We start from the raw sequence: 15,507 nt of genomic DNA, 5'->3' as shown, positions 1-15,507 counted from the left end.
GGTGATAAAGCAACACAGGGAAGGCTGGCATATGGTGAGCACTATCGCGGCCGCTTTGATGTTCTCAGTGGCTGCAGGGCTCACTGAGAACATCAAAGCGGCCGCGAAAGTGATCAGCAGGCTGACAAATGGTGCGCGTGCCCGCCGCACATGCACTGTAGTTGGCAGCCTCAAAAGCACTAGTTTGCACTTCCAAATCCTGCTTTCTATAGCTCTTGCCAGAGCAGCGCTAAAGCGCTGGCTCAGGCGAGACCTAAAAAGCAAGCGAGCTTAGTAAACAAGTCACTTTAATATGGGAAAAAGTGACATACCGGCAGCGCAAGGAGCTTGTAAATAAGCCCCCCTTACTATGTCGGGGGACGCACACGCCAGAGCACCCTATAAAAAAGGTTCCTCGATGGTCACACTGGGGATGTTCCTGGGTCGAGCTTGGCCACTTGCTTCTGCGGACAGTAGTGACTCATCCCAGCGGGTCGCCGGCTCGCGTGCTGCTGGGCCACGATTTCCGGAGCAAAATACGCCTCTTCCGGTGCAGCTGTAGAATAAGCCTGTCATCCGGAGCTGCAAGTTTTCCTCCGAGATAAGTGGGCGTCGATTCGAGGCGGGACATTTTTTGTAACCAATAGCAGAGCGTCCTGGAAAGTACTACCACAAAGCTCTTCCTAGTGTCCAGGTTAGTCTGTCAAAGAGTTTAAAACCAGTTCTCTGATAACCTCTCAACGTTTACACATATAAAGTCGGAATCAAAGTAAAGATTATCGGATGTTTGAGGTCTTCTGTCAGGAGACAGTAGGTAAGGCTCGCGTTCGAGATTCTGAAGGTTTGATGTGAAAGGCTCTCTAAATATGCTCTCTCAGGCATACCTGTTAAATTCCTCAGGTCCATGCGTGACTAGTTAGGCTAGTCCTGTGTTTTTCTTAGAATTCTAGGACTTGTAGTTTTGGGTAAAATTAAACTATAATAATTCTAAAGAAAAATGGGGTTAGACTAACTAGGTATACAAGAACCTAGGAAATTTGGCAGCTATGCCACTCTTTTCTGAAATTACATCATCGCTTTAAACATCGTATCATCTCGCCCCAAAACCTTTAATACTTTCGTGAGAAATCGCGTGCATTTAAAACAGCTCTTTGCCACCTGCATCGGAACTCCTCGCAGGATAGGTTTCTAACCTCGCAGCTGTACACCACAGACCCACTCCTAAGCCTTCTTATTTGCCAAATGTCTCCACACTCAAACTCTTTACTCTTCAAAAGCACGCGTAAAACGACGCTTTGCTTCTTAAAATACCCTTATGCGGGGGGCACTTCCCTCACAGTACACGAGATATTTCTTTTAAATCAACTTCGCCCACAGAGAACGCTAAAAGCGTGGAAACGTACCACAGAGAAGCCCCCAACTAATTAAATTCACTCTCTTGACACATGAGATGGCCTCTAAGGTTGCTTGGGGTGCAGGCAGTAAAAATAGTAGGGCAAATATTTGAGGAGAAAAGTTTATGCATAGTTAATTGCGTGCTTGCAATTGGAATATGGTCAATGCAGATATCTTTATGGCACAATGTAGAGCTAAATCTATTGCCATCATCTTAAAGTAGGTAAAAGGGCACTTGGTCACAGCCGCTGGGGACATTCAGGTGGAAAAGGTCTCGAATGTGAGGAGAAGCGCCATCTGGTCACAAAGAACGCTGCTATGTCCCCTCAGCCTGCTCTTAATGCCCCCTCCTGCATACAACGAAGTTTGCAAATAGATAATAATGTGCATTTACACCACACTGAATTCATCCTGCTTTTCATAGTTTTCCCCTTTTCCAGTCTGACATCTACACTAGTTTGGCCCAGTTGTCTCCCACAGCCCCTTTCTGTGTCTACCCCCAGAAGACATTTATAGTCTAGCCCCTACAGACATTCCAGCCATATTAAAGTGACGAGTGTCTTCTGGCGAAAACGTGATGACCCAATCATAACTTTCCATTTAAATTCATAGAACTCTGCTACATTCGTTCTGTCGCCTAAATCTCCATGAACCAAAAATGGTAAAAAAATGTGTAATCTGATTTTTTTTCTGCATTATGTTCCGCATGCTTACCTTGTGACGTTGTACTGCTAAAGAGTACCAGATAATTTCCATCATCAAAAGTTTATTTCCAAGAAGTAGCATAACGTTATTCTTTCAGTGCAAGGAGTCAATTATCTTTCAGTAAGCTTAACGGGCTTCAAGCAGTCTTCTCCATTACTGCAACAGTCGTGTATAACGTTAATATTTTGCCTCTAATGTTAAGTTTCCAAATCGTTTCACTTTACCTTAGTATGTAAATTGCACCCCCTCTCATCTGCGTTCTACGTGTCCTTTGCAGGAACAATCCTTTATTTTCATTGTAAAGTGTAATACTCTTCTAACACTAGGATTATGTTTGCTGCTGTACCTATGAGAAAGGCTGACATTTCATTGCAGGTTTAATCCTAGTGCCAAGTGATAGGATGAATCCAGCGCTTCTGTTTTGGCACACGTTCCCTTTTGCCTGATCATTTTGTATTCTTTTTTCAAGTGAAGTGACATATATGTCTCTCAGCAGGTAGGGAATGCAGCCCTCAAACCACGCAAGTGTTGCTCATGAGAAACTGGAGGAAATCCTCGCAAGAGATATTCTGGCTGCTGATCTGCGATGTAGCTTCTTTGTCTCTGCCTTACAGAGCTACAAACGTGACTCAGTCCTGCGACCTTTCCCATCTCTCTACACCAATGAGGAGAATAAGGATTTCGATGCCTTGGTAAGTAGGTAGTGCAGTTAAGCAGTTTGTAAATTGAAGTGCCATTAACGCTGTGTCGTACACTTAAAAAAAATATATAGGTGATACATTCATGTTCTTTTATAATTCTGGATTGGCAGGAGATGTATGTATGTATATATATATATATATATATATATATCTCCATCCCATTGGTGAACTGTATTGGACACTGTTGTATCTTCTCTGCATGTTTGCATTTATCAAGAGTCTCTGATACTGACTCTGAGGTTATTATATTGTATTTTAATTTAGCACTTACTACACCTGACGAGGCTTTGAAGTGCTATATGGCGAGTAGCACCCTACTCTGGAACCTACGTTTAGTGGTTAATCCAGTGGTTATTGGTGTTAGTCATATGCTCTCAGGAAACCATTCTATGCATTCACTCCCCTTTCTTTGTGTAGATTAAATTAAAGGGAGTTAGTTGTGATTGTTAGTGGGAGTGTGGATTCATGCAATTTGTTGGTGTGATGAATGGATAGGCTGGCAGAGTTTCGGTATTGTTAGGTTGCAGGGATAGGGTTTTAAAAAAGGAGAACTTGTGATCTATGAACTTCTGTGTGAGTCATTTGTAGAAATACAATAATGGAGATTAAGGCAGACTGGTCGGTGTCTGGAAGGTAAGAAGTGGATCACTCTGAGGAAATAAAGACGAGGAATCAATCGAGAGTTGCAAGTCAAGTTCACATTTTCAAGGATGGTTTTAGGAATATAGTAGGAGGGTATTTTTTGAGATAATGAATATGTTGCACAAAAGTAGACAACGTTTTTTCCTGGCCAATACTTGTGGGCCCATTTTATGAATCTGCACGGACATGTACAGAAGCCCATTTTGGCCACCTTAGATGTTTTTTGTTGGATTCATGCAGATTGAGCAGAGGGGATACAAGTTACTAAGTAGAGGGTTCTAAACCAGGTGTTTTCTCATCATCGTATCAGCACATGAAAAAGCATATGTTCCCATGGAGTGATAAAGGAAAGAAAAAGTAAGACAGGTAGCAGAGAGGAGGAATTAGGCGGATTTATTGCCAAACACGATCCTGTGGAATTATTCAGCAATGATGGGACAGCATCAGCCTCTTTTAGAGGGCATGGTAGGGGCTCGATTATAGATTAAATATTAGTAACCAGAAGCTTGTCAGCATGGTTTTCTCATTGGTGGGATCACAAAGCTCTGTATGGCGTGGGACATTTCCTATTGCTTAAAGTGGCGCCTTCAGAGTCGCCTATCTCTATCATTCAGCATACTAGCGAAGGCCTAAGGTTAGCCTGACATCTGAAAGGCCCAGGGGCGACTTTAGCTTCTCTATTGAAGTGGCATCTTGCATTATTTTTGCACTGTTGCATTATTTTTGCACTGTTTGTCAGACTATGGGGGCCCAAAATGTTAGGCCAATACGAAATTTTAGGCCAACAAATTAGGCAGACCCAGCGATGACCAGTCAGGAGCAGAAATAGAACCCTTGCTGGTGGTGGTTTGATAATCACTGCTCTCTTTCAAATCATAGATTAAGGGAGGCTCCCTCCACCACCATGAGAGATTTTGCCAGGCTTCGGGAAGGGCATAAGATTTACAAAAATACTTTGCGGTTGAAGAAGGTTGCCCTGAACAGCATGGATTGGGATTTCTTGGGAAGTGCAGCTTTTGCTAAGAGCAGTAAATCATTATGTGACCTGGTTAATAATATTAAGCAAAGGGTAGCTCTACCTACTCCCTTATCAAATGAATGTCCCAATCGGGTAAATCACTTTAGATCCATATACCACTTGGTGGATAAAGACAGCTTTGGGGGCATGCTAAGGGCCAAATTGTCTCTCTCTAACTATGCAGGCCACCTTTCAGGAAGTCACTCAGGCAATTAGGCAAAATCCCAGCGGAAAAGCAGCATGATCTGACGGAAATCCTGTGGACCTTTTTAAATGCAACACTGAGGTATGGAGCCCTCTGTTAACAAATGTTTTCAATAACTCTTTTAAAGCAGGGTTCCACGCTCCTGGGCTTCTTCAATAATAGTGCCCCTTTTTAAGAAAGGGGGCTGTATGTTGCCCAAATGACTTCGCCCAATTTACTTTATTGACAGCTCTGTTAAAATCATGGGTCGGGTGTTTTTTAAACATTTGAAAACTTGTGCAAACCAGTCAAACATCTTGTGACCTTTTCAGTTTGGGTTCCGCCAAGGGCTGGGTACAGTGTAGCAGTGCTTATACTTAAACTTGATTATTGGCAAGTATACCATCGCCAAGCGCTGCTCCAGTATCTGGCATTTATGTGTTTGTCAACAGCATTTGACTTCGCCAATCGTCCCAAACTGTGGCTGATGCTGTTGAACTTGGGGGTTGAGGTTGCTTTATTGAACTTCCTAGATTCGCTCCATGAGAATCTAGTAGCAAGGGTTTGGTTTGGACCTGCAGGAGAAATGTTCAACTTTTTCCCCCTAGCCCGAGTGGTATGCCAAGGAAGCTTTTTGGCCCCACTCCTCTTTATTACTTGCATTAATAACCTGTGCCTTACCTTAACCAAAGTAACCAGCGACGTCCCAATGATCTCTGGTGTCTCTGTACCAGTGCTGTTTTACACAGACGTTGCAGTACTTATGGCACGGACTCAGGGGGCACTGCGTATGATGTTGGGATCGTCTATATCTTTTATGGGGAACCTGGATTTGGTCGCCTACGTTTGGAAGTTTCATATCATGGTATGTGGGCCGTGGAAGAGAAATCTTTCTAGATTAATTGTGAAGGGGTATTAACTTGGCGCCGTGAATAATTGTAACTATTTAAAAAAAAAAAAAACAATGCAGGTTTTTGGCAACCAACCTCGCCTGAAGTTGTATAGCTCAGTAGAGGCTTTATTTAGTATGGCACAGGCTGCCTCACAGGGGGAACTGTCTTGCCTTTCATGAAAAGTTGAAATGCCCAGTGTATTAGTGTATTTTGGTGGCCCTATACGGTGCGGGGGTTTGCAGACATCACAAAGCTGAGACTCTGCAAATAGAGGAAAACCGCATCTGTATGCGCCTCCTGCACCTTCCTCCCTCTAGCTCTCATTTAATTATTCATTCCGAGCTAAATCTGCAGTATACATTTGATAAGGTGAAGATGGTCCCTCTTTTACTATGGGTCAGTATTTGGACCAACACTGAGATGAGTCTAATTAGGGACATCATTTTAGATTGTATTAAGCTGGATAATGGTAACTCAATCCTCTGGTTAGTGTATGTCCGTTCGAGTTATACAGCTTTGAGCCCATCAGGCTTTTTTGATGCACCTTGCACTTTAAAAAAACACATACCTGATTCATTATAAAAAAATCAGATAAGTCACTGGTGAAGCATTGTTTTTTTTAGAGTTTTGTAATTTGCAAAGATCAGAAACATGCAAAAGCTCTATTAAAGATTACCTTGTGTTCTTTGTGCCAGGGAGCTCATGTTGTATTTAAATACAGCATTCTCACACTGGAAGAGATCTGTATTATTTCGTTTTAGGGCATTGTGTGGCGGTTAATGGGCTTTCCCGGTTTTAATGGTCTCTTTGGGCCGACCAACTTAGCATGTCCCTGTTATGGTTTGTCAGAGCAGACTTCAAGCCAATTTATGTTTCTTTGTAAATTTTATAATCGTTTGTATTACTGTTTATTAAGCCTATTTTAAAACCCCTTAAAGAGTATTAGGAAACGCAGGGATACTCTGATTTATCTCCAGCTTTTAAGTTGCTATGACGTAGTTTGCGGCGTTTGCTCTTTTCCTAAAGAAATGTGAGTCACTCATTCAAAAGTAAAGTGCTCCAGGGGAGACACCCTCACAAGAAGAGGAAGGAAAGCATTCATCCTCATCATCATAAATCCTTCATTCGGACGCATTACACATCCATAAAAGTACATACACATAATACATGAAACAACTTTAGAGAGAAATGCAAATATTGGTATTGTAAAACAATATGTTATTACAACATCAAAGTGCATAGTGCTTCGTGAGGGGATGGCAGATTTGAAAAAAGACTACATAAAAACAGCATTCAATGTTCGCCAGCTGTCAAAGATAATCTACATTGTCGTATATTGCATTTCTTGATATACAGAATTAAAAATTGTCTAGCATATTTCAGATAAAACGTACAGAAAAGGAAAAAAATATAGCCGGGACTAGGTGGGTATGCCATCACATGGACAGGCTTTAGCTGCTTTCAAGGGACCCAGCGGAAAACATAACAAATCCACAAAGTACCAGCCATAAAACGAAACAAAAGCAATGTTTCCCACCTACTGTGTGTAACAATTAAATAGTTCTTTAAGGTATGAGATGGCCTCAGACATAAATAGGCTGAGACTAATGATCTATTACCTTCACTAGATAGCATGTGCACAAATTAACAACTGTTTTCTCAATGTCTTTGTATCCACCCCACAGCAAGAACTAGGGTCATCAAAAAGTTGCGGGTTGCCCAAGCCATAAAGAATTTCTTTGACGCAAGCAAGCCATGGGATGCTGAGACCCTTATCGCAAGCAATCTTTGATAATACATTGGTTAGGAGCTGCTTCCTCATTATACCACATCGAAATCCGCAGAAAAATATGCCTAGTTTTAGTATAATCCTCTATATAACTGAGTCCGACCTCCTTGAAGTATATATAATGAGGGGAAGTCGGAGGGATAGATAGAATCTTTCTTCAGAAACCATTCTCTTTCCCAAATCTCAACACTGGTCACAAAAAAGAATTTATGTACAAAGAGCTACCTTGCGTACAGTCGAGCCCATCCTGGCTTTTAGCAGCCAAGATGAACCTGATGATGAATCATGTCCCTAATAAAGTGAGGGAGGGTTGTATATGAAACAGAGCCTTTTACTCTCCTGCATTTAAAGACACCCCACTATATTACTTCGGCTCTGTGGTTTTTCCTTCCCTGTATTTAAAGACAACCCACTACCTTTTTTCGGCTCTGTGGGTTTGCTTATGTATGGGCAGATAGTGTTTTGAAATGTTAGATATCCTTCTGTGCCAGGTCCAGATGTCAGTGTGGCCTTTGCCTGACCTTGATGTCTTACTACACCAGTAAAATAAAATGCCTTCAAAACACTGTACATCTCTCTGGCATGAGATGACAAATCAGAATATTTTAGCAACAACACATGAAAGAGCCCCTATGGTAGCAGCTGTAGAAAATTCTCGAAGAGCCCAGTGGTAAACCTCCAGGAGCTTCATAAACATAGGTTGGTTCAGTCCTTACACACTTGTTTGTAAAGCAGTAGCCTGGTTGTTTCCGAAATAAAGACAAGTGGGTAATTTTTTAGGTCTCGGATAGACAGCGGATGTGCTGTCTCGAAGAGACATGTTGTGTTTAATCTGTGGGCTTCAGCCTGCCCACAGGCTTCCCATTTACTTGCTCCATTGTCTGTCTCATATTCTTTGTCACCATTTGTCATTGACATGCATGGTCATGCCCCTTCATGTGTTTAGTTCTCCCCCCAGAGCATGGACCAAGTACTTATAAACATCTACTGCTCCAGATTTTATGACCATTTTTGGACCTACTTTTTTCTTTCTTTATCAGCACTCTAAACAGTGTTCGTGCTTTTACCAGCTCCACCTCCTCCCACCCGCCCTCATGCCCCATTCACAGATCAACCCCTCCCGTCACTGATTTTACTATCTTTGTTGTTCTTAGTTTCCCCCACCTACTCCCTTCCGTTGCTACTTGCTCCCTCGCTCCTCCTGGTGCTTGCCCAGTCCACAAATCATTTAGTCACTGCTTTTCTCTTAGTTGCTGCTTTCCGTTTCCCTCATCCCCTCCCTCCAGTCCTTGCTTGCTCCCTGGCAGCTCCACTTGCCTGTCCTGTCCACAAATCACCCCCTTCCCCAGCCCCGTCACAGCTTTATACCCCCATTGTGATCTGTTTTGTTCTAGTGAGTAGTGGTGTTCTGCCTTCTAATGTCCTGTTAGTGTATAGCTGAAATGCTGATTGGCCCATGTGTGCACGGCTGCTATTACTTTGCACATGTGTAGCCTCTATTTATTTTTCAAACATGTGGGTACTAGGTGTGTGCACGCTTACACCATATGTGGTTGTTTGGCAGTGGTGTTTATAGCTGGAAAATCAATCCTCAAGTGAATCATGTATGTGTTATCACAGGCCATGTCAGAGCTTCTAAAGTACCTGTGTTTCTGCTGTAATTGCATAGCCATGTTTCGCCTGTGCGAAATGATTGAATTGTTCGTGTCTCACATTGTTGCCTCTCATTTTATAGAGTGGGACTCTATTTCTTCAAATTTCTCCCGTCTGGACACTTTCTTACCTTTTCCGCATTCACCAGTGAAGTGTTTCTGTGAGCCTTTATTGCTTAACTTGAATTCTCTTCAAAGGAGCCCGGCTGAGTCTTGATGTCATCAAGGTCTGCCTGTCCCTCAGTGTCAATGGCAAAAGTAGTCCTTTTAATGTGGTTGCCTATGCAATGTATTTCCTCATGTTCACCACTGTAAACCAGCCTAACACTGTGATTATTTCTGTTTTTTTTGCAGTTTTATATAGCGCCAACACCACCCAAAGTTAGTGGAGCACTTTGCATTAAGACCAGTTACTTTTTTTGTGCAGTTTTTATAGTGTCAAGACCACCAAAAAAGTAATGGAGCGCTTTACATTAGCACCTGTTTCTTTACACAAGAACACATTCTGTTTTTTGTAGGCACAGGGAAATTAAGTGATTGGACTAGACTCAAGTATGTTAAGCCGAAGCCGAAACTCGAACCCGATTCCCCAGCTCCATAGTTGCTAGCGCTGTCCCTTATGCCACATCGTCTCCCTAGCCTCAGCCTCAGTTCAACATTTTGTGATTACGGTCAAATCACTTCATCTCCCCATGGCAGCTGGCATTATCTTTTGGTTGCCCGTCCACCTGCTGCCCGCCGCTGCTTGCCCCGCTGAACTTCGTTGCACAGACCCCCTCATCCCACAACTCTGCTTTTCACATTTTTTTTGCAGTTCTATATAGCGCCAACACCATCCAAAATTATTGGAGTGCTTTAAAATAACACCAGTTACTTTTCATGAGGACACCTTAAATGTAGGCAAATCACTTAATCATCCAGTGGCAGCCCACATTTGCTGTTGGTTTCCTATCGCCCGTAGCTGAACTCCTGTTGCACATATCCCCTCTTCCCACTGATCCCCTCCTCTACCGACTGTTTTTCAGCTTTTCAAAAAAATTATGACCTGGCTTGGCAGTTCAGGCTGGACTGTTCCCATGGGGAACAGGGTCAAGACTGATTTGCATATGGCTGGGTTTAAACTGGAATGGCATGGGGAGCAAAAAAACGATGGCTTTAGGCCCAGATCTCTGTACTGGGGTGAATGTATGACATTGTTCAGCATTCTGTCCATCAATTGTTATTTTGCATTTGTCACCCCAAGTGGGACAGATCTGCCCAGATGTGGGTCCTGTGTTTTCCAGGCCACTGAAGTCAAGCTAGCCTGGTTAATGAGGGGTGAAACCTGAAACTGGTCCTAGGATGCTTGTTTCCAGTCCAGGTAGGACCTGGCTTGGCAGTTTGGGCTGGACTGTTCCCATTGGGAACAGGATCAAGACTGAATTGCATATGGCTGGGTCTAAACTGGAATGGCATGGGGAGCAAAAAAATGATGGATTTAGGCCCAGATCTCTGTACTGGGGTGAATGTATGACTGTTAGAAGTGGTGGTCTCTAGTTAGCAAGGGCTTGCACCTTTGTCCAAATAGGGACCCTTCTTCCTAGTCAGGATAAGGGAGTTACACTCCTAAAATAACCCCTGCTCACCCCCTTGCTAGCTAGGCACGAGCAGTCAGGCTTATTTTAGAGGCAGTGTGTAAAGCATTTGCACATAACCCACAGTAATACAGGGTAAGCACTACAAAAGAAAACCACACCAGTTTAAAAAAATAGCCAATATTTTTATATACTTTAAGTCGAGACCAAAACCGAAAAAAATCCACAATATAATACTTAAAAATCTACAGCTGTCAAAATAAGCTTTAAAAACAGTTCCTTGATGTCGATAGTTCCGTCTGGGGCTATCACGGCATCGTGAGCAAGCAGATCCAAACAGTTCTGGCTGACCGCAGTGTCGCAGGCCAGCTACGGTGTCGGGCAGACCCGCAACCAGTACCTTTTAGAAATGCAGGGCATCGGCGGCTTCTTGTTGAGCTTTTGAAAACACTGCGTCCGTAGGCATCGGTTCCGGAGGTCGGTGCAGGAGTCGTCAGGGCCCTCAAAGTCACACGCGTTGCAGGTCGATCTCCTCTTTGTTGGAGTCAGGAGCGCTGGCGTCGGCAGGCATCGTGTGCTGCGGTGCGAAGTGCAGCGGTGCCGCATTTAGAACAAGCGCAATTGTGTGCCGCCAATCATTAGGCCTTCGAATTTCACGTCCGTGGAGGTCTCTCTTCAGTTTCTATTCAATGCAGGCACCGATCACTGGATTGAACGGTGTTACGGTATTCTACAGAGAAGCCTGCCGGTTCTTGGAATAGAACGGCGGGAAATCGGGTATAAAACAGAGCGCACTGCACACATTCGGTGTCATCGCACCCAGAGCCTACCAGCGCGGCTAGACTGCAGAGGACTAACGCGGCTGCAGCAGGAAACACGGAGATCTGTCCGAAGATAAAATTCCCAAGTAAGTCCCGAGCCATGAACAGGCACCCGCACTCCCCGTTCTTCCCCCCTTCCTTCATCTAACTACCAGAGATTAACTGTCTGCACCCCTTCATTCCGCAGCATACAACAGTGCACGGTCATTGAACACAGCACTACGAAGGGATAACTGTCATTGAACACAGCACTACACACGGATAACTGTTATTGAACACAGCACTACACAGGGATAACTGTATCGCTACGGCTGTAGCAAACTTAATGAAGAGCCTGTCGGCCATTCTACATCCTAAAGTGCCTGCCTCGCCTCACTCTGAGGTAACTATTATCAATAGTATAACCATGACATGTTTAACAAAGCCAGTGCCTCGTCTCACAATGTAGTTACCACCTGCATTGTAATTCCATTTCACTATTGCAAGTAGTGACTGCCTTTTCTTGTCCTATCACTGAAGAACCCGGCCGGGTCCTCACGTGAGTCCTTACCTTCACCTTTCACTGTGGCACATCACTTTCACTAAGGCTGCGCTTATCACCATCCAGGTAACCCTTTCATTCCAAAGTCCTTTTCAATAGTTTCTCGCATTTGTGCCGGTACATGGGCCTTATGCTTTCTTTAATTTGTTTTAGATGTCCCTACATCATTAGTCCTGAGGAGACCCCCCCCCCCCCCATTGATAGAAGGGTCGAAACGCCGTCGACAAGCACAAAAAACGAACCATTACCCAGCTTGTGTAACTGTGTACCTATGCTGTTGAAAAAGTGTATATGAATGGTCGTTTCTTACAATTCATGGGAACCGTGTACATAATTATTCACCTTGTATATTCACTTTTTGGTTCCATTTTTCACTCGGGGACACAATGCACAAATATTTGCGCTTTTGACTAAAAGAAGTGTATATATAATTCAATGTTTTATTATAAAATATACTATATTGAGCAAACTGTGTAGAAGGTTTTCTTGCCCTCTGACATTACTGGGTCCCTTTTATTGCGATTGTGCACACTTATTGCCTAAGTCAGTTCCATTAATCCACAGGAACCATTGTTTCCCTATATATAACTGCGCGTGGACAACAGCACACCAAACTGAATTTACCAGCATAAAAAGAGATACTCCTACCTAAACAGCTATAATATGTTTCAATACAAAATAGAAAATTAGTAGAGCTAAGGGCAGTCCTCCTTCAATCCAGAAGCCTAGATCTGAGAGACAGTCGCCTTTGCCAGCCATGCCCTGTCTCCATCCAAAACCTGATGCAAATCAAGAGGGAGACCCTGACAATTATGTTTTGGTATGAACATTTTTATCTGTACATATAGGGACACACATTTGAGGTTCTGACTGATCACAAACTGATGATATTCCTATTGCAGGAAAAATGTATCTAGCATACCCTATGCACTTCGAAAAGACAATGCAATTGTAAAGGCACCACTTCTTCAAAGGGTCATAACAGCCAGGGTGTAACAACCATGACCATTTCCTGTCCCTTTGCTCCAGAATGCAAAACTCCCACTTAGTGATGCCGAAGAACACATACACTTGATTGTGGAGAGATCACACCAAGTGATGTCTATCAGGAATCAACACTGGATGGGGAGTTTGAGACCTGTTCTAGGAAGATCATAGAGACAGGCCTTTAGAAGCTGGGGCACTGTGAGACATAAAACCACTAAAGTCAAGGGGCGGAATTTCCAGATTGAGACAGGCATCAGCACTATTTAAACAGCAGATGGGCAAATGGATGCTGCCTGCCAATATTCCGTGCTGCATTGTCTCTCAGCCTGCCATACAGTTTGTTCATTATTTCGTCTCTCACCTTATTATTTTCCTCCATTTTATTCCCGATCTTTACCTGTTTACCAGACCTTGGCACTTAAATCTTTATTTGGTTTTATTGCATTGCTGTGTTTCCTTGCCCTGTTCCCTTTCCTCTGTTTTTCCTGACTTGCTTGCCCGCTGCCTCACTGGCTTCCTTTAATCCGGCTTGGGTAAACAGTGGCCTGCTATCTTGAAGCTGGTAAGTGATTATGGCATTCTAATATGTTAGCAAGTTTCATATGTTAATTATGGTTATTTAAGTCTTATATGCTCTTTCCTCACATATTGAGACAGTTCTTAACCAGAGTGTATTGTTCAATAACATCGCTGTGATACAAGTGACTCCCTCCCTTTAGCTTGCAGCTCAGGTTACCAGAGGACAAGAATGGAGAATTGTATTAAAACACCTAAGACAAAAACCCTAGTAATCCACAACAGTGGCGTAACACAAAATGATGGGCCTCCCCTGTAGAATGTAATGAGGGGCTCCTGAGTCTCCCATATCTCGGAGATATTCATCAGCATTGGGCCCAACGAGGCCTCCCAGAAGGTTTGGGGGCCCCTGAATTGTTGGGTGTTCTCCTACGCTGCAGGGGTTTGCTTTGTGCCCCTAATCAACAAACTCTTGTCATGGTCCTGTAGACCCTACAAGAAATTATTAAGGCCTAGTCAAGACGAAAGCACTCATAAGAGAAAAACAAGCATTGGCATAGCCAATAGGTCTCGCTTTTGGGACCTTATGTGTTTATTAATACATTTTGGAGTATTGTGGCTGATGTGTTTTATGTAGAAAAGTTGTAATAAAAAGTGTTATATGTGGTACTTAGTGGTATTATGTGGAGTGTATTGATGTTGCATTGAGTATAGTGTTATAATGTGGTGTGTAATTATGTGGTACTGAGTGTTATGTGTAGTGTATGTATATTGTATTGAGTGTAGTTATAAATTTGTGGTGTGTTATTACGTGGCACTGAGTGATATTATGTGGATTGTATTAATGTTGTGTTGAGTGTAATTATGTTTTATGTAAATATGTGTTATTTAATTTTGTCATCCCATGGGAGTGGGATTTCTAGCTGTGCGCCGATATTCGGCTTTGAATGAGCTTTGGAAGGAGGTTCGGCATAAAAATTGTAGTTGTTGCAAAAAAAAATCTTCTTTTCGTGACTCGTTAAGATGGGCCACGACAGGTCCAGACTAGGAACCCTTTCGAGCCACCTGCTCTCTAAAACAAAAAAGGTGTCATTTTAATATTAGGAGTGGGTTACGGGCTTACCTGTGCAGGTCAGATCAGATGGAAGAAGGGCTGAACACTGACACATGTGCAACTTTGTGGGCATCCTCATACGTTGGGTTGGTAACATTCACAACTATAAAAAAGCAACTGCAGAATGAAGGCGTAGTGAAGCTGTGTGTGGCGCTTTGTATCTGGGGACTGCCTGGTCTACTTAATAATGGGGTGGGTTCCCATCACGCGTGCTCCTAGGGTGGGATGCGGCTAGGGAAAGGTCCTGACATGTAGCTGGTGAGGTGAGACTCACCCACGTGCCATCCTCACTCTGCCCCAGCGCCACTTGCTTTTCAAACTCACTAGCCTGTCGGGTTTGGCCTGTGATTGACACAGTCGGCCTGACACATTCCAGGCCTCTCAGATGACCTGCCTTGTTCAACATGTCTCCGATTTTGCCCCCCCCCCCCCCATTTAAAGTCACCGTATCGTCAAATCTAGCAGTTCGTGGCCTGTCCCCGGCTCTGCCAGCCCGACTCGAGGCTGAATCGTATCTGCACACCCTCTGATGGACAGACTTTTCTCAGCGCCACCAGTCTGATATATACTGACACTACTTAGACCCTACCGCCTGTCACAAGCCTCATCCCTGTGATCAGTAGCCCCCTCCCCCCACAGGCCCCAGCCTCCAGGGGGCCAGCGAGCCTGGCGATAACGGATCAATCACTGAACACTTCAGTGAAACCGCTCCTGGGAGGAATGTGAGAGGGAAATCATTAGAGCGCAGCACTGACGGCACATTCACTAAAAGCCCTTTAACAGGACAGGCGGGAGGGGTTAGGGAGGGGGGGCAGAGGTGGAAGAAAGCGCATACACCTTTGCCTGGAAATATACATTCATTTCCCTTCATATTTATAAAGAAAGGCCTCAAATTGTTCCAGTCCAGGCGTGAAGTTCTCTCCCTGTCCTGAGACCTCAAGTTGTACCAGGTCAGGATAATGGGCTAATATTAATGTGCTGCGTGCAGCTGAGGGG

At 43.7% G+C, this 15,507-nt stretch overlaps 1 protein-coding gene across 3 annotated transcripts in view; it reads left to right on the top strand.

Annotated features, from left to right (window-relative positions):
* Nucleotides 1–549: 549 nt before the first annotated feature.
* Nucleotides 550–15,507, top strand: part of PARP16 (poly(ADP-ribose) polymerase family member 16) — a 181,837-nt gene continuing 166,879 nt past the window's right edge. The window contains exons 1-2 of one of the 3 annotated variants that reach the window (XM_085644583.1): nt 550–673; nt 2,576–2,771. In XM_085644583.1, coding sequence (XP_085500709.1) covers nt 2,583–2,771 — 189 coding nt within the window. In that variant the 5' untranslated portion in view covers nt 550–673; nt 2,576–2,582. Of the gene's footprint in view, nt 794–2,572; nt 2,772–15,507 lie in introns of all 3 variants that reach the window. The other 2 variants (XM_085644581.1, XM_085644582.1) reach the window with 2 other exon arrangements.

This window comes from Triturus cristatus, chromosome 3_1, assembly GCF_964204655.1.
Source record: "Triturus cristatus chromosome 3_1, aTriCri1.1, whole genome shotgun sequence".
Lineage (NCBI taxonomy): Eukaryota > Metazoa > Chordata > Amphibia > Caudata > Salamandridae > Triturus > Triturus cristatus.
The sequence above is the reverse complement of the archived record's forward strand: the minus strand, read 5'-3'. Positions and strand labels throughout refer to the sequence as shown.